This window comes from Ipomoea triloba, chromosome 3 (assembly GCF_003576645.1).
Source record: "Ipomoea triloba cultivar NCNSP0323 chromosome 3, ASM357664v1".
In the NCBI taxonomy this organism is placed as follows: Eukaryota; Viridiplantae; Streptophyta; class Magnoliopsida; order Solanales; family Convolvulaceae; genus Ipomoea; species Ipomoea triloba.
The window spans coordinates 20417267-20437062 of NC_044918.1; the positions used below are offsets into that span (position 1 = coordinate 20417267).

Consider the following 19796-nt stretch of genomic DNA (forward strand, 5'->3'; position numbering starts at 1 on the left):
TTAATTAGGTTATTATATTAGTGTGTACTTGGTAGGTTTATGTGGGTCTGGCGTTTATTTTGTTTGATGCAGGGTTTGGATTTGGGGGCTAGGGCCGACAATGGGGCCTTGGCCCCTCTAATTAATACGAAGTTGACCTATTCCGACTTGATTTGACCTGCAGCATCGAGCCAAGTTATTTTGGACACGTCTCAAATATATCCATCAAATGAAAATTTTTTAGTATACGGTGATTTTTTAATTGGATTCAATTTCATGTAATTTTATTAGGAATAAATTGATATTGAAACGTAGAATATATACATTTTGGAATGAGAATAAGAAAGCTGAATTTAGGGGAAAACTAAATCTGCAAAAGAAGAATACAGATAATTGTGAAAAGCTTAACTAGTAACTAGACGAGGTTATTTAATCGACCCGGCATGTCAACATACTGAAGGCATAGCAACAATGAATGATGGGAGTACGATTTAGCTCAATGATTTAGTAGATAATATTTGGAGAAGAGATTAAGATTTGAATTCAATCATTTGAGTCGGATTTAAGGACCCTTAGAGTTGGAATTCAATCATTTGAGAGAAATAATAACGCATGATATTGATATTTTACAGAAGGATCATGCTTAGTCCCTCTACATTTACTACTTATAAAGTTTTATTTGATTAAAATATGAAACAAAAAAAAAAACAATCAAACTAATTAAAACTTGTCACTCCTAACAAGTTTATAAGTGGTAAATGTAGGATACTAAAACATTTTTCCTTTCCAGAAACTGATGAATCGACGCATTACAATTATATTACAGTTTAGATGCAAAAAAAAAAATAAAAATGATCCCACACTTTGGATCTGGATTCAACCTCCTTTCTTTTTTTAAAAGAACAGAATGAGGAAGAGGCACATGCTGCTGCTAAAATTGATTTCTCTCCACAACTTCTGCTTTCACCAATAGGTTCCTCACTAGATACTATAGGAGTTTTCCTAGTCAAACTAATACTCTCCATCTTTATAGATGGGTATTAGAAATCAGTAGGAAAAATAAGAATAAAAGATCAAGTCAGTATAGTGCGGTTAAACAATTAGACTCATAAAGTCAATTACAAATACACATTTAACTGATTATATTTAAGGATCCATCATTCAATAAACTTTTTTTTTTTTTATTTCAGAATTTTCAAAATTCATCATTTAGGGACTATTAGGGCTTCCACATAAATGACAAAATCACATATCAAAGCATCAAATAAGGGTTTCCACACTTTACTTGAATTAGGGCAAACCCTAATTTCATTATAATCAATTTATCAGTTATCATAACATATCATAACAGAATCACATATCAATTATCAAAACATCAATTAAGGGTTTCCACACGACAACACTTTAATTGAATTGGGGCAAACCCTAATTTTGTTATAATTGATTTATCATAACATATCATTACAAAATCACATATCAAAGCATCAATTAAGAGCTTCCTCACTTTAATTGAATTAGGGCAAACCCTAATTTCATTATAATCAATATATCATAACAGAAATACAAAATCACATATCAAACACAAATTCACAATAACAGTAATACAATATAATAGATTACCAGACTTACAGACATACAAAATAAATAACAATAAAAATGTTTGAATTAGGGTTCCAGCATACCTCAAACGGCTCAAAGACTCAATCTATAATGAGTCTAATCTTTATTCTATAGATAAAAGCCTCATCGGAGTTTTAGGGCTTCTACCAACGACAACAATGTTAGTCGAAGACGCGAAGTCGCGAACTGAACGAACGAACCACTACGGCTAAGGACTTCCACCGGAGGGTGTCTCAACTCTGTAAGATACAGATTACAAACTACCAAATCTAGACGACTCAAGACTCAAGAAAGATTGAAAGTTGAGAGAACAGAGAAGTCAAAGTCTCAGAGAGTCAGAGATGAGAGTATGAGACTTGAGACTTGAGAGAAGTCAGTGAAGGAGAGAACAAAAAACATACTTGGACGGGGACAAGTCCTTTTGCCCCATCCACTCTTTCTTCAAGATATGCCCTTAAATGACGGGCATTAGCAAACTCCTTTAATTCAATACATAGCATACTCTCCTCTAAAGGTTTGCAACTATCCATGTCCCTGAGTATGCTATTATCTTCCAACTTTCCTTTTTTTTTTTTTTTTTCATTTTTCTTCTCTTCACCAAACTCCTTTTGATCATTTTTCACTTTCTCCTCAACTTCCTCCCTAACACTCTCATTTCTTATCTCTTCCTTTTCTTCAACCTCTTCTTTTACATTCTCATTTTTAACCACTTCACTCCGATCTTTACCGATCAAATCATGAATATATAAAGCATCATCAAGGCAATTATCATGGAAAGTCACACATTCAATATCATTTAAATCACACAAGCTAGCCTCGATATTGACATCATCATCACCACATATCTCATGCAAATCATTAGTAAGCTCATTTGACAAAGATTCATCATCAAAAGTAAAAGACTCAAGAACATCATTCTCATTTAAAGAAACGAAAAAATTGTTTTCACAAGGATCAACACAATTTTCATCATCATCATCGGAGGGGTCAAATGAATCACTATCATTAAAGTCATAAGGGTTAAGAAAATTGACCTCATTATCAACATCTTCAATTATGCAATTATTTTCACTAGGCATATCTACCACTTTTTCAACTCCATTATCAACACAATCAATATTAGGATTATCAAAATGAATAGGCACACCAATATCACCACAATCATTATTCTCATCACACATGTCGGCCCAAGATTTAGAAATTTTATCACCAATAGTAGTGCTAACACTAATAGGGTCAAGTGTCTTACCATGAGTATCTTCTTCTTCATTTCCATATTTGGCCACTTGAGCCATTTGATCTTCCAAGTTTCGAATTGATGCTTGCGTCTCTTGCCCTAGGGAGGAGGTTCTTTGTCTACGTTATTGCCTCCACTCTTCCCTCATATTGGTCATGTCTTGCTTAAATTCTTCCATTATTGCCAATATCTTGTTCTTCGTGTCTTCCGTGATTTCCTCCTCATATGGTTGCATCATGTACTCCTCATTCTCATAGTGGTTGGAGTAGTATGGATAGTCTTGATGATCTTGAGAATATGGAGGGTATTGGGGATTTTGAGTGTATGAAGGGTAGTGTTCATCTCGCATGTATGGGACATATTTCTCATTTCGAGGGGATTGTGAATAGTGAATTTGTTCGGAGTAAGAGTTATGAGGGTAGACATTTTGTGAATAGAAATTTTGTGGTGGAGCATGATGATATCTTTCTTGGGATATGTATTCCTCATAGTCTCCTTCATGTTGATTTCGATAGTGGTCTTGAGTTTCATCATAATGGCTTTGGTTTCTTTTCGGACGGTAATAATCATCATATGCCATCCGTTGATCATCATAGCGAGCCCAAGGTGGTGGTGGACTTCTTGGTTGATATTGTGCTCTAAAGTCCTCATTATCTTCATAACCATAGGGGTTAGAAAATTGATCATTATAGCCTCCCCTTGGTTGCATATATCCTCCTTGGTCCTCATAGTAATCCTCTTGTTGATATCTTGATTGAGAATACATCATAGAGGATCAACCTATCAACACAAAGACAAGAGAGTGTTTTGCAACTAGAAGTAGTTGCAAGTGAGAGTAGTAGCAAATGAAATGACAAAAAGATTAAAATGTAAACAAAGTAAATTGCAAAAATAGAAAGAAAATGGGGGTGTTAGACTCTCTAACTTGAACACTTGCTCATGTCAATCCAAAGACACTTACTACTCAAAAACCGATGCCATCCCCGGCAACGGCGCCATTTGATGGGTGTAGTTTTCGCGGTGGATGGAAAGAAATAGATGTTGATGGGTGTAGTTTTCGCGGTGGATGGAAAGAAATAGATGTTAAAACGTGTAGTTTTCGCGGTGGATGGAAAGAAATAGATGTTAAAACGGAAAGTTTTCGCGGTGGATGGAAAGAAATAGATGTTAAAACGGAAAGTTTTCGCGGTGGATGGAAAGAAATAGATGTTAAAACGGAAAGATTTCCGAGTATCGTTCTCGAAATAGATGTTAAAACGGAAAGATTTCCGAGTATCGTTCTCAAAGGATGGCAAGGAGGGAATTCAAGCGGTAAGGGGATTAAGCACAAGAGTGTTTTGTGTTTGAAAGCTAACCCAAACATAGTAAGAAATGTGCATTAAACATAATGGGAATAAGGAACAACAATAGAGACAATCAATTGGAAAGGAGGATTTGGATATTGCAACTCATATAGGTATCCTTGATTTCCTAAGATATTAGGCTAACAACACTTAGATAATGAAGATGAGACAAGGTCACCAACACCACCGCCACTCTCGTGGTCAATGGACTCACTCCTTAGACCGTAATGTCATCCTTGTGATCACTAGGCTAGGAGAGGCATTTTGTCAAACACGTTATGTGCCTCTTATCTTCCACTTCTCCCTTTTCTCAAAGGTGAGAGGGAAATGTGCTAGGCTAGGCTAAGGAGTAACTCTACTCTCGTAGATGAGACTCCTTCTCCAAACACCTCTCATATAGGTTGATCACCCCTACACAAGAGTCAAAGTGGATCACCACTCACACAATCAAACTCATAATCAAAGCAATTGCAAAATTTAATTGATCAATTCAAAGCTCAAGAACATCCATACAAAATTGCTCAATCCAAATCCACAAAGATCTATCTAATCATACTTGGAATTGAAATAGCAAAAGGCAAAAGTAATGACAAGAAATTAAAAGGAAGACTTAGCTAGGAATTGAACTTTGAATTTGAACTTGAACTTGAAATTGAACTTTAATCTTGAACTTGAATGTAGATCACAATCTTGCAACAATGGAATTCCTCTCTAATTCTAATCTAAACTAAGAATTGCAATGTGGAGTGAATTGGGAGAGATCTCTCTAGGCTAATCCTAGAGAGAGAAATATTCTAAAGTGGTCTCAAACTGAAGTGTGATGGATCCCCTGCAAAATGGCTCAATTCCCCTTTTAAACATTGCAAAAACTGCCCACTTCCGCGATGGACGCACACTGGACGCGCGTCCACTGAGCGTCCACTGCGCGTCCACGGCGTTTCTGCTGCACAGACTTCAACTTCAGAGAGCTGTTTGGTGGACGCGTGCTGGACGCGCGCGTCCATAGCAGACTGCTGTTCTGCTGCCAAACTTCTGCAAGCATAATTTCGGACGCAGGCCTGGACGCATGGGTGGACGCATGGGTGGACGCGCGTCCACCGCGCGTCCACTGCAGTCCTGGCCTATTTTTTTCTCCAACTTTGGTTTGTTCTTCACTTATCTGAAATGTTGTCATTTCCTGCCCTTTTTGCACATCTTTTACCTACAAAACAATTAGCCAAGCGTGGAACGGGGTCTAATGACAATAACAAGCATTCTAAAGCAAATTAGGATTAAAACATTCATAAGGGCCGTGAATTATGCACTTAATGATCCACAAATAACCTTATAAAAGTATCTTTTGCACTTATCATGTATTTAACAACCACCACCAATAATAATAATGATGATAACNGTGGATGGAAAGAAATAGATGTTAAAACGGAAAGATTTCCGAGTATCGTTCTCAAAGGATGGCAAGGAGGGAATTCAAGCGGTAAGGGGATTAAGCACAAGAGTGTTTTGTGTTTGAAAGCTAACCCAAACATAGTAAGAAATGTGCATTAAACATAATGGGAATAAGGAACAACAATAGAGACAATCAATTGGAAAGGAGGATTTGGATATTGCAACTCATATAGGTATCCTTGATTTCCTAAGATATTAGGCTAACAACACTTAGATAATGAAGATGAGACAAGGTCACCAACACCACCGCCACTCTCGTGGTCAATGGACTCACTCCTTAGACCGTAATGTCATCCTTGTGATCACTAGGCTAGGAGAGGCATTTTGTCAAACACGTTATGTGCCTCTTATCTTCCACTTCTCCCTTTTCTCAAAGGTGAGAGGGAAATGTGCTAGGCTAGGCTAAGGAGTAACTCTACTCTCGTAGATGAGACTCCTTCTCCAAACACCTCTCATATAGGTTGATCACCCCTACACAAGAGTCAAAGTGGATCACCACTCACACAATCAAACTCATAATCAAAGCAATTGCAAAATTTAATTGATCAATTCAAAGCTCAAGAACATCCATACAAAATTGCTCAATCCAAATCCACAAAGATCTATCTAATCATACTTGGAATTGAAATAGCAAAAGGCAAAAGTAATGACAAGAAATTAAAAGGAAGACTTAGCTAGGAATTGAACTTTGAATTTGAACTTGAACTTGAAATTGAACTTTAATCTTGAACTTGAATGTAGATCACAATCTTGCAACAATGGAATTCCTCTCTAATTCTAATCTAAACTAAGAATTGCAATGTGGAGTGAATTGGGAGAGATCTCTCTAGGCTAATCCTAGAGAGAGAAATATTCTAAAGTGGTCTCAAACTGAAGTGTGATGGATCCCCTGCAAAATGGCTCAATTCCCCTTTTAAACATTGCAAAAACTGCCCACTTCCGCGATGGACGCACACTGGACGCGCGTCCACTGAGCGTCCACTGCGCGTCCACGGCGTTTCTGCTGCACAGACTTCAACTTCAGAGAGCTGTTTGGTGGACGCGTGCTGGACGCGCGCGTCCATAGCAGACTGCTGTTCTGCTGCCAAACTTCTGCAAGCATAATTTCGGACGCAGGCCTGGACGCATGGGTGGACGCATGGGTGGACGCGCGTCCACCGCGCGTCCACTGCAGTCCTGGCCTATTTTTTTCTCCAACTTTGGTTTGTTCTTCACTTATCTGAAATGTTGTCATTTCCTGCCCTTTTTGCACATCTTTTACCTACAAAACAATTAGCCAAGCGTGGAACGGGGTCTAATGACAATAACAAGCATTCTAAAGCAAATTAGGATTAAAACATTCATAAGGGCCGTGAATTATGCACTTAATGATCCACAAATAACCTTATAAAAGTATCTTTTGCACTTATCATGTATTTAACAACCACCACCAATAATAATAATGATGATAACGACGATGATTATGACGATGATGATGATGATGATTATAATAAAAATTATAATAATAAAAGAAGATGAAGCAGCCTCAGCAGCTTGGTTAGCCAGTTTAATTCATTATCATTTCCTTTACGTAACTATTCAAGAATTCAACCACTTTCTTTACAAAAAAAAATGAAAATTATTCAAGCACTTTCATTTCCACGAAGTTTCCGTTGACGATGAAAACAAAGAAATTTACTAATTGTTTTAATAAAAAATAAAAAATACTGTTTTCAAAAAAAAAAAAAAAAAGAAAAAAATACCAAACGTGTTGACTTGGGAGGGAGGAATAATTTGATTAGTAATCTTATAATCAAATAAATGTATTAGGATGCAGTATTTGTTCACAGTAGTGTAGAGGATGAGTGTAATGGTTGGGAGCAACTGAGCTTGGAAATTTCTACACATCTTATGCATGTTTAGGTTGGGTGGTTGAATTGCAAGTTCAAATGCATGTGATTTGACAACTCAGATTACAGGTTATATTGTAAGATTAGGCTATTATATATATATATCAGTGTGTACTGGGCAGGTTTATGATACTGCAACCTTATGGCTGTCATGTTTTTGCATTCTTAAGCAGCTTCATTATTGACAATTAAAAAAATGTGTTCATTACAGACCCTTTTTTTTTTTTTTTTTTTTTTTTTTTTTTTTGCTTTTGATTTGTAATACACCAGAGGTGGAATTAAGTCAAAGTATCCTCATAGATAGGGGTGAGCGTCTATCAATTTTCGGTTAATAACCAAAATTTTAACCGAATTTTCATAACCAATCGAAAACGGACTAACGGACTTTCATAAATGATATGTTGCATCACTGGTGGAAGTACTGAATCAAGGTTGCGGTGGGCCGCGCTATGCTGGAGTATCTGGAAGGGAAGAAACAATCTTATTTGGAATAATCAAATATGGAAGTTTCTAATGTTAGGTATGCTACTAATAGGCTTCTCCATGAATGGTTTGATGATTCTTCCAATAGTACTGATAACATTACAAATACTGTCCAGCAGGAGGTTTTGATTCCTCAGATAGCAGATACGGTTGTACTTTACGTTGATGCGGCAGTATTTTCAGAGTCTGGCCATGCTTACTATGGTGTCCTAATTAAAAATGAAAATGGGGTTTAAATGGCGGCGAAAAATGGTCCTTTGCGTTATGTAGATGATCCTCACTTGGCGGAGGCGCTTGCAATAAAGGAAGCCCTCTCTTGGGCTAAGGACCAGAGTTTATAAAAAATTTTGGTCTATTCGAATTGTCAATCTGTCTGCAACCTATTCAATGGTACCTTGCCGGATTATTCTTATACGGGATGTGTGATTAGTGAATCAGGGATTATCATCGACACTTTGAAGTGGTGTCTGTTGAGTTTTTACCTAGATCAACAAACAAGCTAGCTCATGCTTTAGTTAGGGCGGCCCGTTCTCAAGTTGGTTCTTTAGTTTGGTTAACTTCAATTCCTGCATGTATTGAACAACTTATTTAATATAAACTGATCGTTTTTCCTTCAAAAAAAATGAAAATCTAAAAATGAAAGAAGAAGAAGAAAGCATTACTATATTTAATGCGCTAGTGCACTGATGTGTATTTACTAGGTCAAAAAAGTTATAAAGGACAAGATCAACGGTGCCCAGTTGTACAAATGTTCACATGTTAATTAACAAAGATTCTCATTTGAAACTATATGTATATCTATGTATATATATGTATACATATCTATGTATATATGTGTATATATGTATATATATGTGTACATATGTATATATATGTGTATATATGTATATATGTATATATATATATTTGTATATATATATATATAATTCAGTTCTAGCCATTGATATTGTTTAAATCAACGTCCAGGATTATCAACAAAAAAAAAAAAAAAAAAAACCTCGGTAGCAATTTGGTAATTTTTGCATTTAGATCAAAATTTAAGGTGCGTTTTTTCCTTTTTAAGGTGCGTATTTTTGTGCTTAAGGTGCGTGGATTGTGTGCATAAGGTGAGTGGTTTTTGAAACCTATGGTGCGTGGTTTTTTGCTTAAGGTGAGTAGTTGTTGAAACTTAAGGTGCGTCAACCTAAAACTTAAGGTGCGTGATTTTCCTTCTTAATGTGCGTGATTTGTGTGCTTAAGGTGCGTCAGTTGTTGAAACTTAAGGTGCGTTAGCCTAAGGCTTTAGGTGCGTGGTTTACCTTCTTAAGATGCGTTAGTCTGAAACTTTAGGACCTACACTTTTTTTTTAGGACCTTCGTTTTTCTGACCGCCTCCACTGACGTCCGCCATCACTGCACCGTCCGACTGCTAATACGCGACCACCGGTGTCAACTCCTACTCCCTGCCCTCCGCCAAGAACACGCCACTAGCGCTTTCGCCAACACCAAGAAACGAGATACTGCACCGTACGTCAGCCAATAAACGACCACCAACGTCAACTTGTGCTCTCTCCCTTCCGCCAATAACAAGCCATCGACGCCTTCGCCAACACCAAGAAACGAAAGGGTTGTGCTGTTGGTTCGACAGTCTGAAAAAGGAACGCATTGAAAAACTGAATTTGTGCATGAATAGATAACCAAAAGTCCCGATAATTAATCTACCAAAATTAAAAACCTCACCACAATGACAAAAATAACCCCCTTCCTAATAATTGACAAACGGATAGCGCCTCACCCTCAAAATAATCACAAAATTAGGAATAATCTACACCATTCAATATCTCAATCTAACGCACACTATTAGTCTTCATAATCCTCTATAATATATAGGTCCTCATTTGAATATAGGTCCTACTATTACAAATTATTAATCGATTTGGGTCTTCAATACACAGCAATAACATGTTCAATGGCTTAATTGTAACTTTTAAAAGCTGCTTTTAATGATAAACTAACAGATTAATTACTTCTTGGAGTTCAATTCAATCTTTATTTTCTGCTACTTCTTGAGAGTTACTTTTAAAAGCTCATAAGCCTAATTGAGGTACAACATTTCAGTCGTTATACCGTGGACCATGGTTCACAATGCATTATGGACCATGGATCATGACTGATACTACAGTTATGTTGAACTGATATTGCAGTTGTGTTGAACGGATACTGCAGTTGTGTTGAAAGGAAACTGCAGTTGTGCGGAACAGAGGTCGTGTCATCCGTCTGGAACTGCAGTTGTGTTGAACTGATATTGCAGTTGTGTTGAACGGATACTGCAGTTGTGTTGAAAGGGAACTGCAGTAGCGCGGAACAGAGGTCGTGTCATCCGTCTGGAACTACAGTTGTGTTGAACTGATACTGCAGTTATGTTGAACGGATACTGCAATTGTGTTGAAAGGATACTGCAGTTGTGTTGAACGGATGAACGGTCACTGTTCCGCGCAATTGCAGTTTTCTTTCAACACAACTGCAGTATATTTTCAACACAACTGCACTATGCGTTCAACACAACTACAGTATCAGCCATGATTAGGGATGGCAATGGGTCGGGTGTGGATCGGGGAGGGCTACATCCATCACCCGACCCACCTTTTATTTTCTCCACCCACCCCCACCTCCAACCCGCATCGGGTGGACTTTTTTAGAATCCATCCCCACTCCCACCGGGTGCGGGTGCCCACTAGGGTACCCACCACTTATCAACTTATTATTTTTTCAAAAAATAATATCAAAATTACTTACACATAATTAAACAACAAAATTCATTAGTTATACTAAAACATAAAATAATAGAAATATTATAATATAATAACTAAATTGTTAATTTTTAAAAATAATTTTAGTTGTTTAGATATAAAATAGTAAAAAGTTACCTAAAGTTATTGAAACTTTTATAATTAACTATATACTAGTACTACTTTTTTTACTATTATATATATGTATGCACACATGGTGGGTCGGGTGGGGTGCTAGGCGGGTTTTGTACCTAAAACCCGAATTCAACCCGACCCACCGCGGGTTTACATTTTTAAGACCCACCATCGATCCACCACCCACTATCACCCAAAAAAACCCAACCCATGTGGGATGGATTCGGGTGGATATCCGCGGGGCGGATTGAAATTGCCATCCCTAGCCATGATCATGGTCCACAATGTGGTCCACAATATAATTTGCGATAACATTTGGGGTGTATTTCACCACTTTTCCAATTCTTTAAAACAACGATTAATTGGACACACCTATCGAGGTACTGAAAACGTGTTGACTAGGAAAATGAGTGTAAAAGTGCCAACATACATAGCCAACCTTGAATTATTTGGTTATCATCAATCAATCGCATTGACCAGTTCAACACCCTCAAAAGTGAATACTGAATAGCGGAGAAAGAGAAATAGTGTATATCAGATTATCAGATCACTGCAGTTTACAAACACAGAAGAAATAAGATACAGCAGATCGATCGAGGAAATTAAGATCGAGTAAGCCATGGCCTGGTTCGCCGTGTCTTCACTGATGCGAACGGTAGAGCTTGAGTTCTTATCACCCAACCCACATGTTGTTCTTGACGACACAAACGCAGCGGAAGCACTCCATGGAAGGCTACGTGAGTTGGTTGACTTTCTTGAGAAATCTGAGAATCAATTCAACGCTGAAGACGTGGCGATGCAAGACTGGAAAGCAAGGCTTAAAGATGTTGCCCTGAGAATAGAAGATGAAATTGAATCAAAAGTAATTGATAGTTATAGCGGAGGGCAGAGTACGAGTACTATTGCTGAAAGCTTTCATTCCACCTTGGAATATGCAATTGAAGAGTTGACAAAGTGTGTGAAGGAAGATTTGCAAGTGAATGATAGTCTTTCATCGAGGGAAAGGATTGAAAGTAGTAGTAGTTCCTCCCTTCCCACAGCCTCAAAGCTTCAGAGCACAATGGTAGGGCGCACTGCTGAATTGGAACGTATCAAACGGTTGCTCCTTAAAGACAAATCTGAAGAAAGACTGGTTGTAACAGTCGTTGGCATGGCAGGAATAGGTAAGACAACTTTTGCTCAAAGCTTGTACCAAGATCCATTAGTTAAATCTCATTTTGATGTTCTTGCCTGGGCAACCGTGTCTACGTCTGCAACATATGACAGATGTAGAATGTTTCGTGAGCTTTTGTTGTGTATTAAGCCAAAAGAGAAGGAATTCATCCATCAAGTCAACCACGACGACCTACCTGACCTAGTACGTAGATGGTTACTTGGTCATAGGTATCTGGTTGTTTTAGATGACATATGGGACAATAACCAATGGGACGAAATTATAAGGTCATTTCCAGAAGGGTGTAATAGGAGTAGAATATTGTTGACCACTCGACATGATGAAGTGGCCATGTACGCAAGATCGTATACTTACTGTTCTCTAAATGTGCCTTTTTTAAATTCAGAAGAAAGTTGGGATTTATTTCTCCAAAAGATTCATCATGCAAGATTGAGCTCAGAAGTCGAGGCAATATGGAGACACATTGTCAATTATTTCAAGGGATTGCCTTTTACAATTGTTATAGCTGCTGGACTTGCACGAGCAATCAATGAGTCACTATGGATTTCCAAGGAGATTGATAGAATATTTTATGAAAGGATGTGTTTTGATCTTGTTCAAGATATTTCAAAAATACTTATTTTGAGTTATAACAACTTGCCTAACTTTTTGAAGATTTGTTTTTTATATTTGGGAATTTTTCCTGAAAGTATTAATATTCCGGTGAAAAAGCTTATCAAATTATGTATAGCAGAAGGGTTTGTGAAGGTAGAAGGTCAAAGGAGCTTAGAAGAAGTTGCTGAGGGTTTTCTAAAAGATCTTGTATCTAGGAATTTAGTTTTGATTGACAAAATTAGCTTAGATGGCAAGATTAAGACATGTAAGGTGCATGGCATAGTACATGACTTTTGTAAGAGGAAAGCAATGGAGGAGGACCTCTTACATGTTGTAGATGGACATTTTGGTCACTTACATACTTATCATTGGGTAAGTATTGAAACGATGAATGTTTCACCTGATGATATCTCCAATAGATCTCGATCCATTTTATCTGTTTGTCATAATAGAGTTGATTGGTTTACAAATTTCAAGATGTTGAGAGTATTGGATTTAAGTAGTATTTTCTGCCGTGGATTGGATTTGATTTGTGATGGTCTAGTTCTTTTGAGATACTTGGCTCTGACAATAGACATTGTATACGGAGGAGTAGTTGAAATGAGGATATTGGAAAAGAGCTTTAATCTACAAATTCTTGTGCTTCTGACATTAGAAGAAAGACAGAAGAGTTTTCCAATCAAACTATCTCAAATTTGGATGCCAATGTTGAGGCATCTACAATTTAGTACGGTGCTTATGCTCGATCCTCCGAGTGCTGTTCAAGAGTCCTTGCAAACAATTTATTGGTTACGCCCTTCCCAATGCACAAAGAATGTATTTTCGAGAATTCCAAATGTAAAAGTGATGGGAATTTTCGTACCGTGGAGGTGGGAGGAAATTGTAGTAGTTGTTTCCCCTTTGTTGGATGATCTTATAAATTTACGGAAGCTTGAGAAACTAAAAATTAATAGCCATCTCGATGATCCTATTATACTCCCAGATGCAAGTGCTTTTCCAGAAAAACTCAAAATGTTGACATTGAAGGGAACTTTGGTGCCATGGGATGCTATGGAAGTTGTTTGTATGTTGCCCAATCTTGAGGTTCTAAAACTTAAGTCTGGAGCTTGTATAGGACAACATTGGAAACTCTCTGGAGATTGGTTTCCTAAATTAAAATCACTGCTCATTCAAGAAATAATGGAGTTGAAGCAGTGGACAGCTACTGACGGTGCTTTCCCTATCCTAGAGCGTCTCATCATTAAACATTGTCTTCGTTTGAAGAATATCCCTTCCACTTTTGATGAACTATACAGTTTGCAATTAATTGAGTTGCACGGTTGTCATTCTTTGCTTGTTCATTCTGCCAACCAAATTCAGCAACAGCAGGAGGAGTTATTAGGAAATGATGGGCTTGTTGTTCACAACTTCAATACTCAGGTTTTTCTATAACTCACTCAAATTTCTATATTTACTATGTCATCTACAAGACTATAACTACGTTACAAAATAACCGACGTTGTTGCATGTAAAAAAAAGCGACATTAAAAGAAATTTTTCTAGTAGTGAATCTTGAAAGTAGTTTTTGTATTTTATTTCCATTACTTAATGTATATACTTTGGTTATTTAAAAAAGAGCAAATATCATTTTTAGTCCCTCAACTATAATATATGTATCAATTTTGGTCCTTGATTATTAAAATTTTCAAATTAGGTGCATAACTATTCAATTTGTATCACATTTGGTCCTTGACTATTAACATTTTCAAATTAGGTGCATGACTATTCATTTTGTATCACATTTGGTCTTGTCGTTAAATTTTCCGGTCAAATTTCCGGCGAAGTCACCGGTGACCGACTAATTTATTTAATTTTTATTTTAAAAATTATTTTAATACTCCGTAACTTTTAAATAAAATAAAAAACTTAAAAATAAAAAATAATAATAAAAAATAGAAAACGCCGGTCACCCCCGATGACTTCGCCGGAAATTTGGCCGGAAAATTTAACGGCAGGATCAAATGTGATACAAAATGAATAGTCATGCACCTAATTTGAAAATGTTAATAGTCAAGGACCAAAAGTGATACAAATTGAATAGTCATGGACCTAATTTGAAAATTTTAATAGTCAAGGACCAAAATTGATACATGTATTATAGTTGAGGGACTAAAAATGATATTTTTCCTTTAAAAAACTACCGTCTTTTAAGTGACGTAGTATAACAAAAAATATATTAGACAACGGATATTTAAAAAGCCGTCGTCTATTAAGTGACGTAAAAAAATTAATTAAGGTATATATGACGGTTTTTAAAAAATCGCAGTCTATTAAGTGACGTAGTATAACCAAATATATTAGACGGCGGTTATTTAAAAAATCACCGTCTATTAAGTGACGTAGTATACAATTTTTTAGTAGTAATGTTTAATTTAATTATTAGGAAAAATACATTTTTAGTTATTCCGTTAATTCTTTTTTAGTAGTCATTTTAGTCCTTGTTACACTGTTGTAATATATACTCTTAACTTTTTAAATAAGGTGCAATTTAGTCTTGAGAGCAAATAGAGCAACACAATTGTTAAAGTTCGTTAAAAATTTTCTTAAGAACATGAATATTTTAATAATTTTTTTATATGTTTACTTTATGACTCTCTTTAATTTTTGCATTCCATATGCATAATATCATTTGAAACTAATATTTCTTATCAATAAAATGTTTACAAAGTTTAAAATAAAATATACAACTTTACAGATTTTGAATTGATAATCTGGTTTCTATTTAATTTGATCAACACTTTTTTTTTTTTTACTATGCATTGCAGATATATCATAATTTCGATATATGATTTTGAATTTTTTATTTCTAAATACATGTTTTTTTGCATCTCTAAAGTTTTAAATAAATATTTTTGGCATAATTTGCTTTGGTTATAATCTGTAACTTTTTGTCAGATCATTAGAATGCTTAATATTTATTAGTTTTTTTTCATATGAAAAAGTTTAAAATAACTAATTAATCCTCATAATTTTTGAGTAGCTGAAGTACAAGGCAAATTATCATGATTCCAGCTACTTTGCAAGGCAAGTTCAAGAGGAAGAGGATTCTAAGCTCACCAATGATGACTTCTTTAATTGCTTTGAAGATGACTTCGACAACAATGACATCAATTGAAACAATCTTCTCTATTTCTTAGCTCCCTGCCTACTGCCCATATCAAATAAAAATCTTATGGTTTACTATTTTTGCTATAATTTATGTTTAAAAAAAACTTCTTTAGTTGCATATTTTGGGTGTGTTGACCTCCTTCCTTTTTCTTTGAGTATAGCACTTTGAATTTGGTATGAGAAATTGTTTCATTGGGGAGTGGAATTGCTTAAAATAAGTGTAGGGATGAGCTAAGCTTGATTTTTTAATATTGTTTCTTTGTGTGGTCTTGTATGAATTATATTTGATAAACTTCTACATGTTTATTCACTAAATATTTCAGACTTGTTTTTAATTAATACCATGTGAATCGAAGGTTATATACATTTGAATTTTCAAACTTTTATATTTTGGTGGATCAAAGGGTGGATCCCAATTCCCAGATTAAGGGATGAGATTTCTCCCGAGTGTTTGAAGAGCTATGCTGAGATAGCCTGAAAATGCTTGATGGATGAATGAGTAGAAAGGCCTGCAATGAGTGATGTGATTTGTAGCCTATAATTTTCATTGCAGCTTCAGGAAAAAGCGGACGGCTTCCTATCTACCTCGCTGCACAGAGACACAGAATCAAACACGACGTCTGAGATTAGTAGCGAAGGAATTTTCTCTTCCTCTAGTGAAATTGCACCTAAACTGTAATATAACTGTAATGCGTCGATTCAGTTTCTGAAAAGGAAAATGCTTAATATCATGCACTACATTTACCACACTTATAAATTTGTCATTCATGTGGCAAGTTTTAATTGATTTTTTTTTCTTTTTTATTTCATATTTTAATCACTTAAAACTTGTCACTTCAGAAATGACAAATTTATAAGTGCTAAATATAGGGACACTATGGATGATCTTTCTGGAAAATATCATACGTTATAGCTCGTCTAGTTACTCGTTAGGCTTTTGCACTTGCAGCTCAGTGGAAGCAGCAAACTAACCCTGCATCAAACAGACCCACAGAAGTATCATAAACCTGCCAAGTACACACTGATATAATAACCTAAACTTACAATAAAACCTAAATCACAGGCATTTCAACCAGCCAACCTAATTAAACATGCATGCATGCATGTGTAGAAATTTCAAAGGCTGCTCCCAACCATTACACTCATCCTCTACAAATTTCTTTCCAACTCTGCAACAATTCAAGAGCAGCCAACATATATAAACTTAGGATTGTGATGAATCCACAGTTCTGAATTTGGTATCGTTAATTATTCCTCAAAATCTCCTTCACTATCTTCCTTCTAGTTCCTCTTTAAGTTCATCCTCAAGTACATCTTCAGCATTTCTCTGAAATTAGATAGATACAAGAATATATTAAAGATGGGAACGAAACAGAAATATTAAAATAGCACAAAAAAGGTTTAGTGAGTTATATATATAGATACCCAAATATTGTAGGCACGAACAACAAGTCCATTATTTCCGTAATCTCTTTGCACTTCTTGTATTTGGTTGGCAGAGTTGACAAGCCGAGAATAACAATGACACAACTCAATCAACTTTAGAGTGAGTATATCTTCAAAACTAGAAGGGATTGCTTCCAATTCATAACATTCTTTAAGAATTAGGCTCTCAAGGACATGGAAAACATTATTACCAGTGGCTTCCCAGTGCATCAAATCTGATCCGTAAATAAGCAATGATTTTAACTGACGAAAACTACCTTGAGTTAGTTCCCAGTGTGGTCCTTGGCAAGCTCCATTTTTAAGTTTAAGCACCTGGAGGTTAGGCAACATACCAATAACTATCATAGCATCCCATGGCACCAAAGTTCCCTTCAGTTTCAATTTTTTGAGCTGTACTGGAAAAGCATACACAACCGGAAGAAACATAGGATTGTGTCTGCTTTCAATTTTTAGTTCCTCAAGTTGATTTAAACACCTCAAATTATCCAAACAATTGGGCTCTCCAAATTCCACACTACCCTCCATGAAAATTCCCATCACTTTTGCATTCGGAATGCTCAAAAATACTTGCTCTGTGCATTGGAATGGACGCAACCATTGAACTGTCTGTATGCATTGATGAACCACAGTTGGAGTACCCAACACAATTGTTCTGCAAAATTGGAGATGTCTCAACTTTGGCAACTCCCAAATTTCAGGTATCAAAGGTTTGGGGTCTTCTGCACTTGTACTGACACCCCAATTTTCTAAAAGCACAAGAGTTTGTAAATTCCAATCCTTTAACAAGGGTAAACTGTTAAGAGACTTGGATGGGCGCAGAGCTAGGTATCTCAAAAGAATTAGATCCGCAACATATGAAGGTATACCGGTAATGAAGTGGAGAGAACCTAAATCTAGTACTCTCAATTTCTTGAAATGAGGGGTTGCAGGAAGTTGATAAAGTTGAGGAGTCATATGACCATCATCATGAAAGCAAAAGAGGGAACCATACCTGTTGAAGCCAGTGTGCACCTCAAGTTTAGGATACATTGATTCAAAACATAACCAACGTTCAGTCGTCGTTACAGATGAATGTGGTTCATCCAAATATCTACTTGCAGCATGTAGGAGGCCCTCCTTTATTGCTTCATTCCTACAAAAGTCATGTACGATGTCGTGCACCTTACATGACTTAATCTTGCCATCTAAGCTCAAACTGTCAACCAAAACTAAACTCCTAGATACAAGATCCTTTATGTAAGCTCAAATTGTTTGAGCAAGCTTTGTCTTACCTATACCTCCCATGCCAACAATGAGCACAACCCTTCTTTCTCTCCGTGATTCTTGAAGAAGTAGCTCCTTTATCAGATTCACTTCCTCATGACGTCCTACCAGTGTTGTGCTCCGAAGCTTTGAACCAGCAGAATGATGATAAAGCTCACTATTTTCACTGAACAAAGAAGCAGTATCATTATCATCTTTTATTTGCAAATCTTCCATCGGCTGTTTGTTCTTCACGAACTCCATAAACTCTCCGGTGCATTCCATTGCATTTCGCAAGATTTTAAGGAATCTTTTATGTTGTATGTACTTGCGAAGTCTTCCAATCAATGGCGATCTCGGCTGCTCTGTGCCATACCTATAAATTATTTCTGATTCAATGTCGTCTTCTATTCTTAGTGCAACCTCTTTAAGTCTCCCTTTCCACTCTTTAGTCGTCTCGTCATCATCATTCAATTGATTCTCAGAATCATTATCAAGAAAGGCTAGCAACTGAGCAAGCCTTCGGTGGAGACCTTCCACTGCTTCTGCTTCTTTCTGGTCATCAAGAACAAGACGTGGATGAGGTTGCAGGAACTCAAGCTCTATTGTTCGCATCACTGAACTTACAGCAAACCAAGCCATATATAGCCAATACCAAAACTTGTTCCTCTCTCTCTCTCTCTGTGTTTATGAGTGTGTTTGTGTGCAATAATTATGCTCTTTAATCTGTACTCGTATGCCACCTGTGCGACACAGACTAAAATTTCGTAAGCGCGTCGTTTTATTAATTTTACTAAAATTTATATTTAACAAACAAAAGATAAATATATTGTAAAGTATTTTTAGTCACTAAAAAAAAACCTGGAAAAAAATAAATTAAAAATAAAAACATTATACAATAAAATAAAAAAATAGTATGTCACTCCTACAATGCACGAAATATAAATTTTTTAAGTTAATATTAAAAAATGTTATAATATGTATATAATATATTATGTATTCCGTAATATTTATAGAGGGTAGCAACCACTTTTGGCTGCTAGCCTGCTACCCCTATAAAATTATTATTATTACTATTTTTTTATTATTATTTTTTTTTGTTTTCTTTCCTTTGTCTACTCTCATCTCCCATTAAAAATTTTATTCATCTCTCCTGGGAGTCCTGGCGGAGCTGCACTACCCCGACTGTATTAGATGAAAATATCAGTCCTCTGTTATCTAATACGGAGTATATTGTTTTCTTCTTCCTACTAACCAAACCTCTGGTTACTATTCAATGAAAATAACAGTCAAA

At 36.2% G+C, this 19796-nt stretch overlaps 4 protein-coding genes across 5 annotated transcripts; 1 reads left to right on the forward strand and 3 right to left on the reverse strand.

Annotated features, from left to right (window-relative positions):
* Nucleotides 1-343: 343 nt before the first annotated feature.
* LOC116013048 (uncharacterized protein PF11_0207-like) lies at nucleotides 344-3545 on the reverse strand. The gene is made up of 3 exons (XM_031252710.1): nucleotides 2968-3545; nucleotides 2001-2598; nucleotides 344-349 (listed from the first exon to the last, which is right to left on the reverse strand). Exons 1-3 carry the CDS (start codon nucleotides 3543-3545, stop codon nucleotides 344-346), a joined length of 1182 nt encoding a protein of 393 aa, XP_031108570.1.
* A 7821-nt stretch (nucleotides 3546-11366) lies between these two features.
* On the forward strand, nucleotides 11367-16180 carry LOC116012449 (putative late blight resistance protein homolog R1B-16). Of its 2 annotated transcripts, XM_031251981.1 has the most exons (3): nucleotides 11367-12062; nucleotides 12459-14086; nucleotides 15687-16180. In XM_031251981.1, exons 1-3 carry the CDS (start codon nucleotides 11519-11521, stop codon nucleotides 15819-15821), a joined length of 2307 nt encoding a protein of 768 aa, XP_031107841.1. In that variant the 5' UTR covers nucleotides 11367-11518; the 3' UTR covers nucleotides 15822-16180. The 2 variants fall into 2 exon arrangements, with proteins under 2 accessions (XP_031107841.1, XP_031107840.1); XM_031251980.1 differs by having other exon boundaries at nucleotides 11367-14086.
* Nucleotides 16181-16959: 779 nt separating this feature from the next.
* Nucleotides 16960-18516, reverse strand: LOC116011677 (putative late blight resistance protein homolog R1A-10). Its single transcript, XM_031251080.1, has 2 exons — nucleotides 17240-18516; nucleotides 16960-17141 (listed from the first exon to the last, which is right to left on the reverse strand). Exons 1-2 carry the CDS (start codon nucleotides 18287-18289, stop codon nucleotides 17085-17087), a joined length of 1107 nt encoding a protein of 368 aa, XP_031106940.1. The 5' UTR covers nucleotides 18290-18516; the 3' UTR covers nucleotides 16960-17084.
* Nucleotides 18503-19144, reverse strand: LOC116013049. Its single transcript, XM_031252711.1, has one exon. It carries the CDS (start codon nucleotides 19142-19144, stop codon nucleotides 18503-18505), a length of 642 nt encoding a protein of 213 aa, XP_031108571.1.
* Between the last annotated feature and the right edge of the window lie 652 nt (nucleotides 19145-19796).